Genomic DNA, 21911 nt, shown 5'->3' with positions numbered 1-21911 from the left:
ATCAACCATGATGATGGTTATGTGACCTTAAAGGTAAAGGTTGCCCTTGCACATAAGTATGTGCTAGTGGTTCCCGACTCTAGGGGGCAGTGCTCATCTCCATTTCAAAGCCGAAGAGCCAGCGCTGTCCGAAGATATCTCCATGGTCATGTGGCCGGCATGACTAAATGCCGAAGGCACACAGAACTCTGTTACCTTCCCACCAAAGGTGGTTCCTATTTTTCTACTTGCATTTTTACATGCTTTCGAACTGCTAGGTTGGAAGAAGCTGGGACAAGTAACGGCAGCTCACTCTGTTACGTGGCGTTAGGGATTCGAACCATGGAACTGCCGACCTTCATCGACAACCTCAGCGTCTTAGCCACTGAGCCACCGCGTCCCTTCATTCCCATTCAAAATGTAGTAATAATTGGTTGCTTGATACCAAGTCATCCTGTCGAAATCCTCTTCCATGGGGCAGCTATCTACTAACCTCCAAATTTATCTGTTTTCCCAAAGTTGTCTCTTCTTGGGGGTAGTGAGAGTCTATATCATTTTCCGAGTACTTTAGAATTATTTTAAATTTCTTTTGATCAACTATACAGTTTGATAATTAGGGGAATAATAAGGAGAAATGGGCACAAAGGACCTTTGGAATTTGAGTGCCTCCATATATAACTGGATAACTAGGTAGTTTCAGTTCGATTTCTGTCCTGCACTATAAGAACCGTATTAGGAAGGGGGTTTTTGTTTCCTTTTTAAAGGAAAAATATTAAAAGAAAATGAGAATGGTTGCAAATGAACCAATGGAACCAATTCTCAGAGCATCAGGGACTTATCATTAGTACTTAGACTTATACACCGCTTCGTAGTGGCTTTACAGCCCTCTCTAAGTGGTTTACAGAGTCAGCATATTGCCCCCAATAATCTAGGTCCTCATTTTATCCACCTCGGAAAGATGGAAGGCTGAGTCAACCTTGAGTCGGTCAGGATCGAACTGGAGTGAGCAGTGAGTCAGCCTGCAGTACTGCATTCTAACCGCTGCGCCACCACAGCTCATACTGACTTAACAGCACCGGTAAATGTGAAATTGTTTTTTGAGAGGCTAGAAAGATTTCCATTCTGCTGTTGCACTGGATTACAAGACCCTGCAGGGTCATAGAAAGTCAGTGGAAACCTGGCTTATTATTCTGGCATTAGGGTCAGATTGATTGGTTCCTTTGTCTAGAAGCACAATAAATCAATTATTGTAATGTATTTGAGTACCTGATCCCTGATTGATTGTTTACATCAATTTTTAGTTAGTGTTCTTTATTTCGTTTAGTGGTTTATTGTATACCGCCCAGAGCCTCTTTGTTCTACACTTGGATGGCCATCTAAATGCTATAAATAAAACAAACAGTTCATCCATTGCCAGCAATTACTAGAATCTCTTCTCTTCCACAACTCTCACCTGCAATATTGGAAGATACGGGTAAATCTGCAGTTATCATTCCAGAAATCTTGGTAAGCAAAGGGACAGGTTTTCACAACTATATGCTGTACACAGTGGTGGGATTCGAACAACTGGTTCTCTGCCCTAATGACCAGCTGGGTAGACGTGGCGTGGCGATCATGTGACTGGGTGGGCGTGGCCAACTTAACATCATTCAGGTCGATGGGCGCTTCGCCTTAGCTGTTACAATGCAATAAGGGTTAACCGGAGAGGCAGTTTCTGTAAGCAGGGCAACAAAGATTAGGCTAGAAACAACACCAGAATGTTTCCTTCCTGCCTTCCTTGCAGGATTAGCCCTGTAAAGTGGAAAAAAACCAAAATGAGATTTCTTCCAACAACCGGTTTTCCAAACTGCTTAGAAAGTTAACAACTGACTGAATCCCTCCACTCTCTGTACAACAGATTTGCATCTTGCTTAAAGAGGGATTCCTGATGTCTAGCATAGTAACTACCAAACCAAAGTTTGTGCTCATTTGCATTTTTTTTAAAAAAATGGCATGGAAATCAATACGCATTTTGATATGTATTTTTCTTTTTTACTTTTAGTATTTAATTTATATTTATAAATGTGTACTATTTCTATAAATATTTACAGTTTTTATATATCTAAATATAAATATATAAATAAATATTCATATTTAATTTAGCATTTTCCTCAACCCCAGGGAGAGGAGGGGGGGGGGGGTAATAAGAAAACCAAATATTCTGTTTCTGGTTTCTTTCCTCCCAATTTGGTATGTCCATTTTTTTTTAAAAAAAAATCTACATTTCAATGCGTTTTTGCTGTTGGATACCAAAAGCACAACAATTGAAGAAAGGTGTAACTCAGAAAATCTTTATTTCTCTGTGATAATTAGAGAAACATCTGTGAATTAGGAGTATTTTCCAGTAGAGTGGAGGGAGGGGTCACTGAAGGGTTATTACAGCCTGATTGGTCCATTTGACTGAGAGAAAACTTCTTAGCCTTCGGCTTCTCCCGTTGGCTCCCAGTTTCCTCTCAGTCAAGAAGGTCCAACGACGTATTTTTGGTTCCCAGTACGACTGTGAGTAATTGAGGTGATCAAATTGGCAATTCCAAATTCTTAAAAATTATTGATAGAGAAGAGAAGCAGAGCTGTGCCCAACAAACAGCCCTTCGCTGTCTCAGATAGGCAGGGAGAGCAACGAGGAGCGTCCTCCTTTACTTGAATTCCCTCCCTGCTGGGCTTTCTCCTTCCCCGGCTGATTCCTGGGGCCTCGGGCGTGCCGGGTGGATCACAGATCGCAGACTCTCCCTCGCCGACCCTTCTATCAAGCCGCAGCGCCGGCGGCCTATTTGCCGTGCGTGAAGACCGGCAATTCTTTAAATTCGGCTGCGCCGCCTCCCCCGGGTCAGCGGAGCTCTCGGCGGCGGCGCGAGCGAAGACCGGAGCGCCAGCGGCTCTTGCCGGGCGTGAAGACCGGCACGAATCTTCCCCCCTACACAAAGAGCTCTGAATTTGGGTCGGCTGGCTTGCAAATTGCGAGGGGAGATAAGCGGCGGCACGCGCGCCATTTTAGCGGCCGCCTGAAGAGACGCAGGACATTAAAGTGAGCGGCGGCCATTTTGAACACGAGGCGGCAGTTACAGGCCTCACTCAAGCCACCGACGCTCGCAGGCCCAGTCTGCACGTTCTCATCAGTGCGGGGCCTAGCAACTGCAAGGAGCTCAATCTACATCTGAAGCCTCTGACACGTGAGTGGGGTGATGGCAGCGCGTTCTGAGGGAGCTCAAACGACAACAGCCCAGACCCAAGAGGACAAGTCAGGCCCCACTGCCCCAGCCAGGCCTCGAGTTCCCAGGCCTACTGCGGATGATCGCCCCTCTAGAGCCCTACAAAGGGATGAGCTTAGGCGTTCCAGGGCAATCGAGAAAGCGATTGAGAGGGCAGAAAGAAAGAAGGTCAGGGATCCCAATCCTAGGTCTAGATCCCCCAGACCTGAGGCTCCTAGTCATTCCCCTTCTGTCAACAGGGGATTCAGCCCTTCTTCTCCCTCTTCCTCTTCATCCAGATCTGCTAGGAGTGAAGGACGGGGGGCCTCTCCCCCACCCCCAACTTCCCCTGGGACAGGGGGCTTGGATAGGAATGATCCTTTAGAGGGCCCCTCTGCAGGTCCCTCCCGGGGTAGGAGGTCCCACAGGGATTCCATTCCCCATGACTACGATTCTGATTATGACGAGGAGGATCTAGAACACCTCCCTGAAAATCTAAAGAGATTAATTTCTGCAGCCATTTCCAGGGGAATAGCTCAAAGAGACAGACCTTCCCGGCATAGGATTACTCCGTTCAGCAGGGCCAGGTCTAGGAATTCCTCCCCCTCCCTCATGAGCGAGGTCTCCTCTAGGGGGGAGGCCAGTCGTCAAGACGACTGGGGTTTCTCTGAGGAAGAGGATGCGGCCTCTGATCAGCCCACTTCTTCCAACTTGTTCATCCAGGCCATGTTTAAGCCCCTACTGAAGAAGGCTAGGAGGACCACCAAGGTGGGCACAGGGGATCCCACAGTTCCCCCGCCCAGGGATCCAGACATGGTGATGTTCTCAAACACGGCCACCAACAAAGAGGAGATCCCTGCTCCTCCTCTGTTCTTGGAGGTGGCCACCAGTCAGTGGGCCCGACCTTCGAATTTTTCCCCTCCTGGCAGCAACGATAGGCGGGCTTATAATATGGAGAAGGCTTTCTTACAGGCAATCCAGCTTCCGGCTATAGATCAACCCATAGCTGCCCTGGTCTCGTCCTCCCCGGTGGTCTCCGGGGATGCTGCGGACAAACTTAAGCCGGAGGATAAGAGGGCGGAGCTTACCCTGCGGAAAAATTATAAGGCTTCCGCTTGGGCAATGCGGGCGGCGGCTGCCGCCTCGTATTTTAATCGCACAACAGTGATGTGGCTCCGCCAACTCCAGGATCGTATCCCGATCCAGGATGATCGAATACATCAAGACCTGACTAAAATTATGGCGGCCTGCCAGTATTCGGCCGACGCGACCTTGGATGCCATGCGTTTTGGCTCCAGCGCCTTGGCCACCTCTGTGGCCTCACACCGGCTCCTTTGGCTTAGAAATTGGCAGATCGATAATAAAGCCAAATGGGATTTGATAGCTGCCCCCTTCACGGGTCCAAATTTGTTTGGGTCTGCCTTAGACCCAATTCTAGTGGAGAATAAGGACAAGAAAAAGGTAATGCCTACCTCCACTAAGAAGTCCGAGACACGCAGTCACCCATATCGCAGGCCTCCTTTCAGAAACTATGACAGGGACCAGGAGTCCCGTTTCCAACAGTACAGGCAGGATAGGCCATTCAATAGACAAGGCTTCCAAGACCGCTCCAGATACCAGTCTCAGTCCAAGCGGCCCTTTCGCGGGGGGGGCGGCCGCCCCTTCCGCAGAGGGAAATGACTCAAATCCGAGTCATCCCATAGGCGTCCGCCTGGCGTTATACGCGGACAAGTGGGACCAGATTACAACAGACGGTTGGGTCCGGGCGACCATTCGCCACGGCCTAAGGTTAGAGTTCCTCTCCTATCCCCCGAGGCGCTTCAAAGTTTTTTCCCCATCCCGGGATCCGGAATGCCGTTATCTCATGGACCTCGCCGTTTCACACCTTCTGGAAATCAGAGCGGTGGAGGTCGTTCCGGAAACGGAGAGGGGGCGGGGCTACTATTCAAATCTATTTGTAGTCCCGAAGGCCTCGGGGGGTTGGAGGGCGATTCTCGACCTGAAGCGCCTGAATCAGTATCTAGTTTACAGGCGCTTCAAGATGGCCTCCCTAAAATCAATCTTGCAGGGCATTCGAAAGGGGGATTACATGGCCTCGGTAGACCTGACGGAGGCCTACCTACACATCCCCATCCTTCGGTCTCACCGTCAATTTCTGAGATTTTCCCACAAAGGCAGACACTATCAGTACCGGGCCCTGCCATTCGGCCTGGCCTCGGCCCCTCGGACGTTCACCAAAGTCCTGGCGGCTCTGGCCGCTTGCCTGAGATCCATCCCAGTCAGGCTCCAGTGTTACCTGGACGACGTCTTAGTGCAAGCAGGGTCTCTTCCCAGGGCCAAGGCAGACCTCCAGCTGACCATCCAATGGCTCCAGACACTAGGCTTCTCAGTGAATTTCCCCAAGAGCCATCTATCCCCATCCAGACAGATTCTGCATCTAGGGACAGTGATAGATTCCCAGTCGGGGTGGGTCCGCCTGTCCCCAGACCGCTTAGACAGTCTGACGCAGTTGATCAGGTCAATCAGGACAAAAAGGTCCGTTTCCACTCTGACATTATCACGGCTCCTGGGGAAGATGGTATCCTGCATAGGGATAGTTCCCTGGGCCCGCCTGCATCTGCGTCCCCTTCAGTGGGCCTTAATACCAGCCCAAAGGAGAATGTTGAGCAACTCTCTACGACCGCTTCGCTTAACGTCGGAAGTGAGACGCTCGCTCAAGTGGTGGATGTCCCGAGCATTGCGACAGGGGGCCTCTATTTGGGAGCCGGAGAGAGTACAGGTCACGACGGACGCGAGCCTTTACGGCTGGGGGGCCGTGATGGGGTCCGACATGGCCCAGGGACGTTGGACTGCCTCGGACCTCAGACACAATATAAATTGGCTCGAACTCAAGGCCGCGAGACTGGCCCTCCGGACTTTCAACCGCCAGCTACAGGGGCGACATGTCCTCCTACTTACGGACAATGTAGCGACGAAAGCTCATGTCAACCGGCAAGGCGGGACTCATTCCCGAGCCCTCTGGCGGGAGGCACAGACATTAGGCCTATGGGCGGAGAGACACTTGGCCTCCATTGCGGCAGAACATATTGCGGGGACGTCCAATCACCAGGCAGACTGGTTGAGCCGGGCGACTCTGGACAACGGCGAGTGGCAGCTAGATCCAGAGTTGTTTCGAAAGATATGCCTCAGGTTCGGCAACCCCCTTGTGGACCTGTTTGCCTCCCCCAGCAACACGCAGCTGCCGAGATTTTTCACCAGATTCAAGACCCCAGCTGCAGAAGGAGCGGATACTCTCAGGACCCGGTGGCCCCCGGGTCTCCTCTACGCCTTCCCTCCCCTTCCCCTCATTCCCAGAACCATTCGGAAGGTAGTCACAGAGAGGGCTTCCGTCATTCTGTTAGCCCCATATTGGCCGAGGAGACCATGGTTTGCGGACCTGGTCCAGCTCTCGGTCGTAGGTCCCTGGAGAATCCCACCGGAAGAGGTAGTCTTGTATCAGGGAGTCTTAGTTCACCCAGAGCCGCAGTGGCTGCATCTGACCGCGTGGCTCTTGAGAGGGGATTGCTGAAACGGAGGAAGCTGTCATCGGGGGTCATAGCCACCTTAGAGGCAGCTAGGAAACCGTCCACAGTGAGGATCTATAACGCCACCTGGTCGGCCTTCGCGAAGTGGGGTAGCCCCAGGGGGGTGGATCCAGCCAAGGCCACGGTTCCAGACGTTCTAGAATTTCTTCAAAAAGGATTAGAGGATGGGTTGTCCCATAATACCCTCAGGCGACAGGTAGCGGCCCTAGCCACTATATTGGGAGGGGAGGGTCCCTCTACCCTCTCTCGCTCTCCGTTGGTGAAGAGGTTCCTTAAAGGGGCGGCCAACATCCGTCCGCCTCCGGTCCATAGGTTCCCTACATGGGATCTTACCATCGTCTTGAAGGCACTGACGGGGTCTCCCTTTGAACCGCTCAGGTCGGTCCACATGCGCCTCCTATCACTGAAGGTAGTATTTTTAGTGGCCATTACATCGGCCAGGCGTATCTCTGAGCTGGGGGCCCTTTCTGTTAGAAGCGACCTTTGCATGATTCACCAGGACAGGGTGGTATTGCGTTTAGATCCTTCGTTCATACCGAAGGTCAATACTCTGTTTCATAGGGCCCAGGAAATTGTCCTACCAAATTTTTGCCCCAATCCAACAAGGGAGAGAGAACAGGCGTGGCATCGGTTGGATGTACGCAGGGCCCTCCGTATTTATCTGAAGCGGACGGAGGGCATTCGTAAGACCGAGGCGTTGTTTGTCTCGTTTCACCCAGGTTCCCTAGGCAAAAAGGTCTCGTCTTCAACTATTGGGAGGTGGATCAGGTTGGCCATCGTTGAGGCCTATGGAGCCTCAGGTAAATCTCCCCCGTCGGGGATTACGGCTCACTCCACACGTAGTGCGGCCTCCTCAGCGGCCTGGGCCACAAGGGCGCCCTTCGAGGACATCTGTCGCGCAGCCACCTGGGCCTCCCCTACTCCTTTCATAAGACACTACCGTTTAGACGCTTATGCCTCGGCCGAGGCATCCTTTGGGCGGAGGGTTCTCCAGCGGGTGGTGGCCGATCCTCCCCCTGAGACCCAGTCTTCCCTCCCTGGGACGTAGCGTGGGTATGTCCCTTCAGTGACCCCTCCCTCCACTCTACTGGAAAAAGAACGTTGGTCTTACCTGAACGTTTTTTTCGGGAGAGTGGAGGGAGGGGTCACTCTCCCACCCTAGTTAGATAGACAGGGTCTGGGAGGGGTAGGATCGGGTGGCCCGGGGCGGCTTTCCCTTGTCTTCTTACATCATGCAGACGCTGACCTGACATCGCGGAAACTGGGAGCCAACGGGAGAAGCCGAAGGCTAAGAAGTTTTCTCTCAGTCAAATGGACCAATCAGGCTGTAATAACCCTTCAGTGACCCCTCCCTCCACTCTCCCGAAAAAAACGTTCAGGTAAGACCAACGTTCTTTTTGATTCAAAAGGGAGCCAGTTTGGTGCAGCAATTAAGGTGCTCTCTTAGAAACCGGGAGACTGTGAGTTCTAGTCCCATCTTAGGCACGTAAGCTGGCTGGATGACTTTGGACAAGGGTGATGGTTGTGACGAAAACAGGAGAAAGAATGAGTACTGTGCATGTTTGCTACCTTGAATTACCAATAAAGGCAGGATAAAAATCAAGTAAATGAATAATAAATAATAAGTGAGCTAACCAAATTTCTCTCCCATCCCTATTCATTTACCAATGATCCTTAGGAATTCCCGAGGTGGGGAAAGTTACTGCAAAATCCCCATTCCCTCCCAATCAGCTGGGACTCAGGAGGCAGAGAGAATAGATGGGGGTGGGGCTAGTCGAGTTGGTATTTACTGGTTTTTCGAACTACTCAAAACTTCCGCTACCGGTTCTCCAGAACTGGTCAGAACCTGCTGAATACCACCTCTGCTTTACAGCCCTCTCTTAAGCAGTTTCCAGAGTCAGCCTATGGCCCCCAACAATCTGGGTTCTCATTTTATCCACCTCGGAAGGATGGAGGGCTGAGTCTACCTCGAGCCCCATGAGATTCGAACTGCCAAATTGCAGGCAGCCGGCAGTCAGCAGAAGCAGCCTGCAGGACTGCACTCTAACCACTGTGACTCATAATGGATAATAATCACTGGGAGTTCTGTGAACTAGTACATACATCCCTTGCCGTCATTTTGAAAATGGCCCCGTGTAGTTTTTGCCCATCAGTGAACGAGGTTGTCTCTTCAGAGGTTACATTTGTTTCAAGGCCATCTCCAATGCTGTTGAGCTGTGGCTAGTGGCAACCGACTGGGGTCTTTTGACATCCTAAATCAGGTTACTGTTGCTTTAACCACAAGACTCAAAGTCTGCTGTTTCTTTATCAGTGCTCAAAAGGTGAATATTTTGTCTAGCCGTAGGAGGAAGGCTTTGTCCTGGACCTTGCTTACAATAGGCTTAGAAGCAAAATGGTGCCAGTGGGATCCGTAGCCTATTGTTAATCCAGAATAGATTTCTTTTACTGCATTCCTGCTTCGCGAAGGTTTGTTAGCTTTTAATGACTGACAGCCTTCCACGGCAAATACTGTGGTACGCTTGGGCCTGTTTACTTACTGCTCAAGGAAGCAACATCAGAAAGACAAAAAAAGAAAATAGCAATGTTTATATTACTTATTCAAGGTTGCTAAAAGGTTTTCTTTAATTCTCAATGCCACTTTCAGTAGAAGTGCCCATGTTTACTTGTCCTGCATCCATGTAGCCTGGTCCCCACATCTGGCTAACATCTGGCAACCGTGCTGTTGAAGAAGGAGATCTCATCAGTTCCTTCACCGTGTATTCCTGAAACGCTTAGATGAGCCTTCTTACCACACCGTGGAACCTTATTAGCACGTTATGATTTGGAGAAAGTTGCTTACGTTCCTCTTGCCTTCAAAATATAGTCTTTGTTGTTTTTATGCTTATGGCTGGCTTTGCATTTGCATTCGTTGGTTTGATTTATCTTCCTTCTTGGAATTTCTTCCACCCATTTTTCTCCAGAAGAACGTGAAATAGACATTAGAAAGGTAGAAAGTTTTTAAAAAGAAATAGTAAGGATTCTAGATGTAGCCATGTTTGGAATAAAGCTGTGGAAATAAGTCAAAACGTATTTGCTTAAGGGCTTTAGTCACAACAGTCTCTAAGCAGTAAACAAAGCAATATCCATAATATTAGGTACTGTAATTATCTACAGATAAGTCTTTGACTTACAACTAATCACTTAACGAGTGTTTGCAGCTACAACCAACCCAAAACAGGATTATGATTTTCGACCCTGATTCTAAGTTCTGGTGGTCACAGACATTTGACAACAAGGCTTCATTTACAGGTGTTTGCAGAAGTGGTTATGTGACTGAATTTTGTGACGGTTTTTCCAAAATACGACATTCCTGGGTTTTGGCAAAACTGCACCCATAGCTATGCCATTGGTTTAACAACCACTGAATTAACTTAACAAGAGCATTGCTTGGTTAGTGTCCACTGCTAAAAAAAGGTAATAAAATTGGGTTGGTCACATGATCGATCCAGATTATGGCCATCAAAACATAGGATTGTGTGTTGTGTAGGTTCAATTATAGTCCTACATTGAGGACTATCTGAACTGATAACGGAATGAAGCAAAGTAGAAGCCACCCCATCTCACTCAGTCAACAGAACCATGACCCAAGGTGGCGCAGTGGTTAGAGTGCAGTACTGCAGCTTACTTCAGCTGACTGCTAGCTGCAGTTCAGCAGTTCGAATCTCACCAGGTTCAAGGTTGACTCAGCCTTCCATCTTTCCGAGGTTGGTAAAATGAGGACCCAGATTGTTGGGGGCCAGAGGCTGACTCTGTAAACCACTTAGAGAGGGCTGTAAAAGCACTGCGAAGCAGTATATAAGTCTAAGTGCTATAGCTATTTCTCAAAGGCCAAACCATTTCTTAGGAACTTAGTTAATTCCTAACTTTCTTAGGAATTTTCCAAGTTGGGAGTCAACAGATTGCAATTTTTAAATTTGGAAGGAGCAGGGCGGAGGGGAATCAAATGCACTAGGATGACATGTGTTATTCTTAACCCATTGTGTCATCATTTTCAAGTTCAAAATATGACACATGTTACATTAAACTTGGAGCTTGACTGCTTAGTTCAATTTATTTACAAGTCCAAAGCCATTTCCAAAATATAGCTATTCCAATTTCTTGTAATACGACCAATATATGTAAGCTAAGGATGCTACTGTGATCAAAGCCTTGGGAGAATTAGATATGGAAATATCTTCTAAGCTTCCTCATCAATTAGCTTCACACATTTCACTTTGGATAACAAGCCACATTTGAGGAAAGTGTGAGGTTCATGCAGCAGGCTAAACCAAAATAACCCCAGGATTGTTTAGCAGTTTGTTCCTGTCTTTTGACTATCATTTAGTATGGAGATGTCAGTTTTGAGAAAAATGAAACAAGGAAAACAAAATTAGACAGTTTAATCAACAATTTGTTGCCCGCGTCTCTCTTTCTTTATTGTTCTGTCTTGTCTTTCTGGAGAGGAAATTTACCAGCTGCTAATAATGTGCAGTCTCTAAGCCAGACAGTTCCTTTGAAAAGTTAACCTATAACTCCCTTTCAGTTCCCAAGTAGGGCTTTAGACAAACACCCTGCTCAAATTAGACCTGAGCATAGAAGTAGGGGATAGCGGTTAATGTTGTAAGATAAAGACAGTCACTGTGGCCATTGTTATTTAGATGAAACATACTGGAGCACTTATATTTTACTGCACTCCATTTTCTATCTGAATGCAGTACTAATCACAGGATTGAAAGCTTATTACATTGTGAACCTTTCTAACTGCTGACTAGAATATACAATCACATTGTTTGGATGCAAGTTGAATGTACTGTGGGTTGTATTAGGTTTTGTACCTTATAATTGCAAGAAAAAAAATGTATTTTAAAGGTTTCGTGGGGGAAGCAAGGATAAAGTCAAAGAATGATCAGCGATGGAACTGTTTGTGGATAAAACATATAAATTCATAAACACATACCTTTTAAGTAAGCCAATGTTTCTTAACCATGGCAACTTTAAGATGGGTGGACTTCAACTCCCAGAACTCCCGGTCTTCAATTCCTCGTATTCCCCAGCCAATATTCCAGCTGGGTAATTCTGGAAGTTGAAGTCCTGATATCCTAGAGTTGCCAAGGTTGAAAAACAGTGAAGTACGCAATGTACATAAAGGACGCAGTGGCTCCGTGGCTGAGCTTGTCGATCAGAAAGATCAGCAGTTCAAATCCCTAGTGCCGTGTAACGGAGTGAGCTCCCGTTACTTGATCCAGCTTCTGCCAACCTAGCAGTTCGAAAGCATGTAAAAATGCAAGTAGAAAAATAGGAGCCACCTTTGGTGGGAAGGTAACAGCATTCCGTGCACCTTTGGCGTTGAGTCATGCCACGGAGATGTCTTTGGAAAGCGCTGGCTCTTCGGCTTTGAAATGGTGATGAGTACCGCCTCCTAGGGTCAGGAACAACTAGCACATATGTGCGAGGGGAACCTTTACCTTTTAAGCAATGTACACATTGAGTTGCTTACTATCTCTAGTCGACTTGATCCAACACTGAGAATCTAATCTTGCAGACTTTGTTTTCATTGTGGGATTCTTCTGTTTTTTAGAGAGTGTATAAATGAAATTAGTTTCCTAGATCGAATTCCCCATCCCCCATATTAAAGGCTATTAGGTTAATCTCTGGAATGAATTCATGGACAATAAATCCTCAGTCGATCCCTGCCTCTTAATCAGATACTTATATTTATTTAATAAATTTATATGGCTGCCCAGCTAAAACACAGGTGACTTGATAGATGGCTTTCTATCAAGCGCCGGAGAAATCAGGAGATTCAGGCAGTCCAAAGGAGTATAAAGATTCATCTCTGTACAAGAATCTGAACTAGTAACATTCAAAGCAATTTGGTGGTAAATAAAGAGTTCATGGTGGGCTGGACTTAGATCTTTTTCAGGCATGCAGGGATTCGTGACTTATGACATGTTTGACTCCTCCCTCAGACTCAGCTTAGTCATCTCCTACACTTACAACATTTAAAAATCCTCCACATAAATACCTATAAATAACCCCACCCCATTCCCCTATGGTAGCAACGACACAATCAAATCAGCCACTTGATTGGCTCTCTCTCCATTTGTGTGGTAGCCAGGCCCGCTGACAAAACCACATTTTTAGGCCTTTCAGACAAGCAACAGGGTGTTGGCCAACCGTACCTCAGGGGGAATGAAGTTCCATAGAGAAGGGGCCACCACCGAAATGGCCCTTTTTTGTGAGGCCACCAGATGTACATCCCTAATTGATGTGACTGTAAGATACCCTGCCTTCCCGTCCTGGCGGGATGGATATTTCCAGGTTGAAAGACTAAAAGATAAACCAGGAAACGTTACCGTACTTTTCAGAGTATAAGACGCACCTTTTTCCCTCAAAAAAGAAGGTGAAAATCTGGGTGCGTCTTATACACTGAAGACAGCATTTTTGGCCTCTCAAAACCACACCCCCTTTGGAAAAATGGCCATGCATAGCTTTTAGGAGGCTTGTAGAGTGCTCCTAGGGCAGGGGTGTCCAAACTTGGCAACTTTAAGACTTGTGGACTTCAACTCCCAGAATTCCCCAGCCAGAGGGGCTGGGGAGGGCAAAACTGAGCAAAAAACCCACCACTGAACCAAACTACACATTACACAGAGTTGGCAGAACAGATGTGGGCTTCTGCCTCTCTGACTCTGAAAACACTGAAAACACTTGATTTCAGCTCTGTCCAAAAGCTACATACAAACCTGAATCAACGATATATTAGGTCTAATTTCTAGTTAAGACAGATCATTTTGTACATTTCATTTAGTGATGGTTCAAAGGTGAGGTGGGTTGCTATTTTTTTTTTTTTTTAACAAAAATTTTTATTGGTTTTTCAACATTTATAGGGAAAAGGGTAAATGGACAGGTATACAAATTATGGCAGTTGCAGAGTGTGACAGGCGCCCCCCTCTCCATACTCATAGTATACATTTATATATAATGCATTGGTGTATAATTGATTACAATCAGCATATTAGTACTGTTACTAAATTCAATCAGATTAGACATTACAATATAAAATCCAGATATAATTCCATTATCACTTTCGGACAGTTTATAATAATAAGATTTTCTTGTTTATTTTTGTGATCTGAGTCTTCTTGCTATTGCCCCATCTCCCTCCACTGGCAGAGCTCTGGCCCCTCCCGTGTCCTGCGTGTCCGCTGTAGTATCTCGTGTTTTTTCTAGGAGTGTTCTGTTTTTTTTCATAAAGGCCTGCGCCTCTATGGGTGAATTGATTCTAATTCTTGTCTCCTCCCAGAATATCAGCATACCTTCAGGCATCAACCATCTAAACCACACCCCTTTCTGGTATAATTTATTCGCTAATTGCGAATAATTCTTCCTTTTTTCTCTAATCTTCTTAGGGATCTGCTTCAGAATGGTTATCTCCATATCATGGTATGTCAATGCTTGCCCCCTTTGTACACCCAGAATTTCATCTCTTGTGCTTTTTCTAAGAAATTTAATGTGAACCTCCCTGGGTACATTGTGAGTTCTAGCATAAGCTGAGTTCACTCTATAAACCAGATCTATATCCCACCCCATCTGTTGTTTTTCTTTATGTGTGTAGTCAGCCAGGATGTTTATCATGATGTCCCTTATGTTTTCCCCATCTTCTTCTATAACATTTTGAAATCTAAGGTAATAGGACATTCTCTCAAATTCTATTTTCATCTGTTGGATGTCAAGATCTTTGTTCCCTTTCTGCACAGCTTCTACCCCCCCCCCTCACCTCCTCCACCCCCCCTTCCACAAGATTCAGTCTTTGTGAGTTCTTATATATTTGGGCTTGATTTTCTTTAATTTCATCTTTCATTTCCCTTAGCTGTTTCTTGATTTCCTCCTGGCCCTGTAGAATTTGTTGAAGCATTTGTTGAAAGTCCATCTCTGTAGTCTTATGTTGCATCAGTTCTGTTATCTTTGACTGTGTGGCTGGACTGGATGTTGCGGATGTTGGAGCAGAAGTGGCAAAGCCAGGTTTTCCAGGAGGGGGTCTTTTGGATGCCATCCTTTATAACGTTAGAAGTTCAGTCCAAATATGAAGTAAACAGTTAGAAAAGAAGGGTAGCCAGGTGAATCCGGGAGCAGAAGAACCAGGCAGAAGAGAGTCTCTCCAATAAGTCTGGCAATAGATAGAAAATTTCCCCTAGAAGGTTTAAAAAATACCAATCCACAAGAGATTCCTCTGGGAGACACGGAGACAAAGACCGGAAGCCTGAATTTTAAAGGTGGAGTCAGGTTTCAGAGTTCATAAAGTCAACGGAAGTGTGCCATCTTGCCCTGCCAGTTTTGGGCACAGAGGCATAACAAAGTTTTAAAAAGTTCCAAAAGTCCTCAAGTCATTGTAATATGTAAGATTAAATTGAAAAGAAAATCATCTCAGCCTAAGTGAGGCTTCATTCGTTGGCTCTCCCCCCTCCTCCTTCCCCGGGGGCTGAGAGCAAAATTGTTTCTCGCCGCTTGTCCAAGGGGGGGGGAAAACCCCCTCCCTCCAGCCGCACCTCCAAAATGCTCCGAAAGTTATTTTAAAGTTTTAAAGGCTGAATAAATCTTCATGCAAAATAAGGGATGAAGAGAGAAGCAACCTCACCGCACCGCAGCTGCTTCCTTCAATTGTAGCATTCTCCAGTCGGCTTATAGCGAGGCGCGAGGCGTAGAAACGCGAAGCGCCCTCCGAGCTTGCTCCCCGGTGCCTTGGGCGCGCGAGAGACCTCCCGCCGGCCGCCGCCGCTGCAGGAGTCCTCCGCGATGCCGCCCCTCCGGCAGGACCCCTCTGCGGGGTGTCCTGTGCCCCCCAAGGAGTGGGGAAGCCCACCGGGGAGCCGGAGCGGGCAAAGAGCTGCCCGTCGCCGCCGCCGGCGGAACCGGAACTCCGGTTGCTATTTTCTTTACTACCAGTGTGGGTGCTCCATCCCTGGAACTAATTGGAGGTTCTTGAGAAGAGACTGGACAATCATTTGATTGGGATGGTATAAGGACTCCTGCCTTGAGCAGGGGGTTAGACAAAAATAGGGGTCTCCAACCTTGGCGACTTTAAGACTTGTGGACTTCAACTCCCAGAGTTCCTCAGCCAGAATTCTAGGAGTTGAAGTCCACAAGTCTTAAAGTCGCCAGGTTGGAGACCCCTGGACGAGAAGACCTCTGAAGTCCTTTCTAGCCCTGGTGAATCTATGATTCTAGATGGACTTCATTTAGTAGGACTTGGTCTCTTGTTTGCAACTCTTTAAAGCAGCTGCAACACTTCCTAGATTACCCTGGATGCAAAAGGCAGGGTTTGGCTCCTCATCCGCAGCTCTTTAAAGCAGCCATGTCTTTTCCTGCCTTTGACTGGGAATAGAACCTGGGAACAGCTTTAGAGTTGCAAACAAAGCCAGATTTTCACCTTTACACATTCTGAAACTCCCTTTTCAAATACAAGTATTTTCAAATACTGCGTTTACTATTCCGAGCTCTTCTTGGATTATTATTACAACTGCTACACTTGGTTTGCGGTGAGTGTTTTACAAGGGAGAGGGGTTTGGGCTGGGGGGGAAATCTTGCCACAGCATGCTTACCACCACACTATGTTTAAACACATTGTAAAGTGGATGTAATTGTAAACACACCGAGGGATATAATTACATGTAGCAGATTTAGTCGCTAATTCTTTGCCTTGTTTTTTCCCCCCCTCTCCTCGCCCCCACCCCCCCGCCCTGTGCATTTTATCAACATAATTATATTTTTTTTTAACTGCAGGCTAACACCCTGAAATTGACAAGCATCCATTATGAGCAGAAACTTGTTCTCTAAATTGAAAAACAATACACGCCAGGTTTCTGTGTGGCCCATTGTCATAGGGAAAGAGCTTTGTTCAGAAGGAGGAAAAGCTAATGATTTTGAAACAGCAGGTGACAAAACGCATTCTGGTTTTTTTTTTCGAAACCGTGTTTTCCCCTCTTATCAGCATGTTGATGAAGTCATTATGAACTGGGGTCCGTGATGGGATCGCACTTATTTTTTAGCGGATAGACTTTTAATGAGTTCTATTGTGCTATCAGTCAGGTTGATTCTCTTTCTCTCTCTCTCTCTCTCTCTCTCTCTCTTTCTCTGTTTCTCTTCATTCAGAAACCCCCAGTATTGAAAAACTACTATCAAAAGATTGGAAAGACAAGCTCCTTGCCATGGGATCAGGCAACTTTGGAGAAATAAAAGGTAAAGGTTATTTCTATTCAGGTAAAGGAAAAGAAATTGGAAGGCAGGTCATTTTCAATTTACAACCATGCATTTAGGATGCCAATCGGAGTTACAACAGCACTGAAAAAATCGACTTACAGCCAGTTTTTATACTTACAACTTATATCCCAATCGTCGCGTGATGAAAATTCAGGCGCTTGGCTACTGGCATGTATTTAGGACATTGCAATGTCCCAAGGTCATGTAATCACCATTTGCAATTTTCCCAGATGGCAAAATCAATGCCGGAAGTCAGATTCACCTATTGACTGCATTATTTACTGAATAATTGCAGTGTTTTGCTTAACAACGGTGGTGGCAAAAGGGTTGCAAGATGGAGAAAACTCACTGAAAAACTGCCTTGCTTAACAATGGAAATTGCGGGCTCAATTGCAACTCTAAGTCAAGGACTAGCTGTAGATATGATGAGTTGTATTGTCCGTGTGTGCTTCACTTCATTTTGTTCTCCTTCATCTGAGATTAGGACAGGCATCAGGACATGGTAAAAATTGGCCTTATCATCCTGTTAAACCTGAAACTCTTGTATTTGTTGAGGCCCGCCAGGTGGCAGATTCAGACAGTGAGGAAGTTGGGGAGGAACATGGGCCAGTCCTGGAGTCTGGGGAAGGCTCTGACGAGGGCTCTGTGTCGGAGGCAGAGATGGGGCCAGAGCCGTAGGCCAGTTGTCAGCTGCCTGAAGAGTCAGACATCAGTGAGGCAGACGAACAGCTGGAACCTGTTCCCAGTGTGCGTATGCGCAGAGTTGCGAGACGAATGGAACAGCTAAAGAGCAGGGGTCAGCTTGGGAGTAAGGCCACAGGCGGGCAATTAATGGCCCCTCCCAGAGGAAATAAAAGAGGAGCAAAAGGGGAGGGAAGTTTGCAGGAGACAATTAGTTCAATTCATTAGGATGAAGATCTATTCCTGACTTCTTGCCAAGTAATTGCTGCTACAGCATGGAATTTGGAAGATATCGGCCTGGCAACTCTCCAAAGTCTGTGGTTATGAAATCTCATGAAAGACCGTTTGCCGGGACTTTGCTGGGAGGAATTCCCTTTAACTTAAATAAAATAAGTTTTATGGGGACGAGGAGTCTACTTCATGCTCTTGGCAAGCCAAGGTCAGAACAATATCTTTGTCACGGCAGCTGTATAAATGTGATAAATAAACAAATATAGACCCATTTCATCTCTCTGCTGACTGGCATGTTGCTTAGATCCTGGGAGCTTTGCTTCAAAATTTGATCCCAAGATTGAAAATTGAGACCCAGGACATTTATTTGGTCAAGAGCTCAAGCCGCTTTCCTGCTCTTCAAAATTAGCTTCTTCTTCCCTTTGGAAGAAGACTTGTCCAAGGGGACAACACGTAAGTCATGATGGATGCAATATTATACACACTCGTATACACACGTGTTGTACTTAAATCAAACTTTTTACTAACATGTTTTTGATTGATTGCGCCTTTAAAATCATGTGCCAGTGGCTAGGAACGTTTGGGATAAAATTTGTGGGCAACCAGTGAAACTAAATATAAATATTTAGTTTATATTTCCAATATCTCAGGGGTTGCCACAAAGAAGAGGGAATCAAACTATTCTTCAAAGCACCTGAGGGCAGGAGAAGAAGCAATGGGTGGGAACTAATCAAGGAGAGAAGCTACTTAGAACTGAGGAGAAACTTCCTGACAGTTAGAACAATTAATCAGTGGAACAGCTTGCCTCCAGAAATTGTGAATGCCCCAACACTGGAAGTCTTGAAGAAGATGTTGGATAGCTATTTGTCTGAAACGGTATAAGGTTTCCTGCCTAGGCAGGGGGTTGGACTAGAAGACCTCCAAGGTCCCTTCCAACTCTACTATTGTATTGTATTGTAAATTGTATTGTAAATTGTATTGTATTGTATTGTAAATATTGATAAGATTAAAGATAGCAGTTGCCCTTTTAGGCCCTTTTGGCCCTTGCCAAAGCTCCTGTCCTAACAGAAGGCCAACTTACAACCCTCAAGATCCCCGTTATTTGCTGTTTTACCCTGTTAGGTTTCTTTTAAGCAAAGGAGTATTAATGACAACAGCCTCCTCTTTTGCATCCTGCTTTGCTGCTGTAATTATTATAAATCACTCTTAAGTAATTGGCATAGCTGGTCTAATGTAGGGAAAAAGCTGTGGGAAGTGGACTAGAAAATATCTGATGAGTAGCCTCTTACAGATAAAACAGTCATTTGTTTGTAGCCTGATTTTCTTAATTTGCTGGCTGAAGGCTGAATCAAAGAGGTAGTCAAGAAGAGGAAATCGAGAGTCCATCTTAAGGTCCTGCAACAAGGATCTGGTTTCCCAAGGGAGATTTATGAGACACTGGAGAAGAATCTCAGTTGCAAACAACGATGACGAGGGTCGAAGGGCAAGTATAACTCAGAGTATCTCCCTAACCTGGCAAAATCTAGGCTGCATCAACAGAGGGATAGAATCAAGAGCACGTGAAGTGTTAATACCACTTTATAATGCCTTGGTAAGGCCACACTTGGAATACTGCGTTCAGTTTTGGTCGCCACGATGTAAAAAAGATGTGGAGATTCTAGAAAGAGTGCAGAGAAGAGCAACAAAGATGATTAGGGGACTGGAGACTAAAGCATATGAAGAACGGTTGCAGGAACTGGGTATGTTTAGCTTAAGAGAAAGAAGGACTAGGGGAGACATGATAGCAGTGTTCCAATATCTCAGAGGTTGCCACAAAGAAGAGGGAGTCAAACTATTCTCCAAGGCACCTGAGGGTAGAACAAGAAGCAATGGGTGGAAACTAATCAAGGAGAGAAGCAACTTAGAACTGAGGGGAAATTTCCTGACAGTTAGAACAATTAATCAGTGGAACAGAAGTTGCCTCCAGAAGTTGTGAATGCCCCAACACTGGAAGTCTTTAAGAAGATGTTGGATAGCCATTTGCCTGGAACGGTATAGGGTTTCCTGCCTAGGCAGGGGGTTGGACTAGAAGACCTCCAAGGTCCCTTCCAACTCAACTATTGTATTGTATTGTATTGTATTATAATTGTAAAATGCTAATGCTGTCAATTCCTAAATTCAGCTACTCAGTATATTTTTACTCAGTTGGTTCCACTCTTTTGGATCTGAAGAGAAAGCAGATTCCAGCAAATCATCATCTCTTCGCCCTTGAAACGGAGATGGGCACCGCCCCCTAGAGTTGGGAATGACTGACACGCATGCGCGATGGGAACCTTTACCTTTTATCTTTATAGGGAGTCCATGATGTACAACTGCAATTGAGTCTGAAATTGTTAAGGGAGTGTCACTCTTATTTTACAATCGTTCTTGCCGCCGTTGTTACGTGAATCACTGCAGTTGTTAAGCTAGTCACACGTTGATAAGTGAATCTGGCTTTCCCATTGAGTCTGCTTGTCGGGAGGTCTCCCAAAGTGGTTGGGACATTGCAACCATCATAAATGCATGCCAGTTGCCAAGCGACTGAATTCTGGTCGTAAGGGTGAAAAATGACCAGAAGTCGCTTTTTTCAGTCCCGTTGTAACTTCAAACGGTGATTAAATTGTAAGTCGATAAAGTAAGTTGTACCCAAAACTGCTCCTTTGTTAGAACACTGCTATACATTTATTTGGTTTGCATTTAATGGTAATCCTACTTCATTTGCCCTTCCCAAGTCATGCCTTGCATTAGGAAAAAAGAAGGCCTTGTAAAAATACACGGAAGGAAAGAAAACAAAAGACAGATTCCCCATGCTTTTTTTTTTGAGTTGATTCAGCATTCATATAATTTCTTAGGTAAAGTAAAGGTAAAAGTTCCCCTCGCACATATATGCTAGTCGTTCCCGACTCTAGGGGGCGGTGCTCATCTCTGTTTCAAAGCCAAAGAGCCAGCACTGTCCAAAGATGTCTCCGTGGTCATGTGGCCAGCATGACTAGACGCCAAATGGAACGCTGTTACCTTCCACCAAAGGTGGTCCCTATTTTTCTACTTGCATTTTTACGTGCTTTCAAACTGCTAGGTTGGCAGAAGCTGGGGCAAGTCACGGGAGCTCACTCCATGACTTGCACCTTAATAAACTTTGCACCTTGCACATTAATAGAAATGATTATGAGCTGCAGTGACGCAGTGGTTAGAATGCAGTACTGCAGGCTACTTCTGCTGCCTGCCTGCTGACTGCAGTCTGGTGGTTTAAATCTCACCAGGCTCAAGGTTGTCTCAGCCTTCCATCCTTCCGAGCTAGGTAAAATGAGGACCCAGATTGTTGGGGGTTACAGTGCTTTACAGCCCCCTCTAAGCGGTTTACCGCTTAGAGAGAGCTGTAAAGCACTGTGAAGCGGTATATAACTCTAAGTGCTATTTCTATTACAAACGTATTATAAAACAAAATGCGTATTACAAAAAAACAAACAAACCATACTGTATTATTACAGTTTATGTGGTCTCCATGCTAAACACCAGGCAGGCCAATCCTAACCCAATCATGGAAGCAATCCTAAAGGCGCAAGACAGCCAATTTGATTGCTTGCGAAAGTAAAAATATAATATCTATGGTGAAATATCTATCAGAATCCTCTTCTTCGAATACCCGCATAGAAAATCTCTGTGTCAGGAAGCTGAACCGAAAAATCACTGTAAACATCATCTGTGCTGAATTTTCACAAATCCGTGAAGTGAGAATCCTTAATCAAGAACATATTCCAAGTGTATTAGAGAAGCCCTGGAATTTCAAATATACAAGGCATCAAAACTCACTTGATGTGTTGTATAATTCCCTGTCAGTACATGTGCACATTTGGGATGAATTCAAGGCCTTGTTTCCTTCAGAAGAGCAAAGTCAATGAAGCTAGCTCTGGTTTAT

At 45.9% G+C, this 21911-nt stretch overlaps 1 protein-coding gene across 11 annotated transcripts in view; it reads left to right on the top strand.

The window, feature by feature from the left end:
- The window catches only part of SOX5 (SRY-box transcription factor 5), a 973495-nt gene that overhangs the window by 688689 nt on the left and 262895 nt on the right, over nt 1-21911 (top strand). For all 11 annotated transcript variants that reach the window (XM_081957811.1, XM_081957805.1, XM_081957814.1 and 8 more), the window contains one exon: nt 16958-17044. In XM_081957811.1, coding sequence (XP_081813937.1) covers nt 16958-17044 — 87 coding nt within the window. The remainder of the gene's footprint in view (nt 1-16957; nt 17045-21911) is intronic.

Source organism: Natrix helvetica (genome assembly GCF_964273705.1).
Source record: "Natrix helvetica genome assembly, chromosome: 6".
NCBI classification, from domain to species: Eukaryota; Metazoa; Chordata; class Lepidosauria; order Squamata; family Natricidae; genus Natrix; species Natrix helvetica.
Note: the sequence above shows the minus strand (reverse complement) of the source record. Positions and strands in the feature narration are given on the sequence as shown.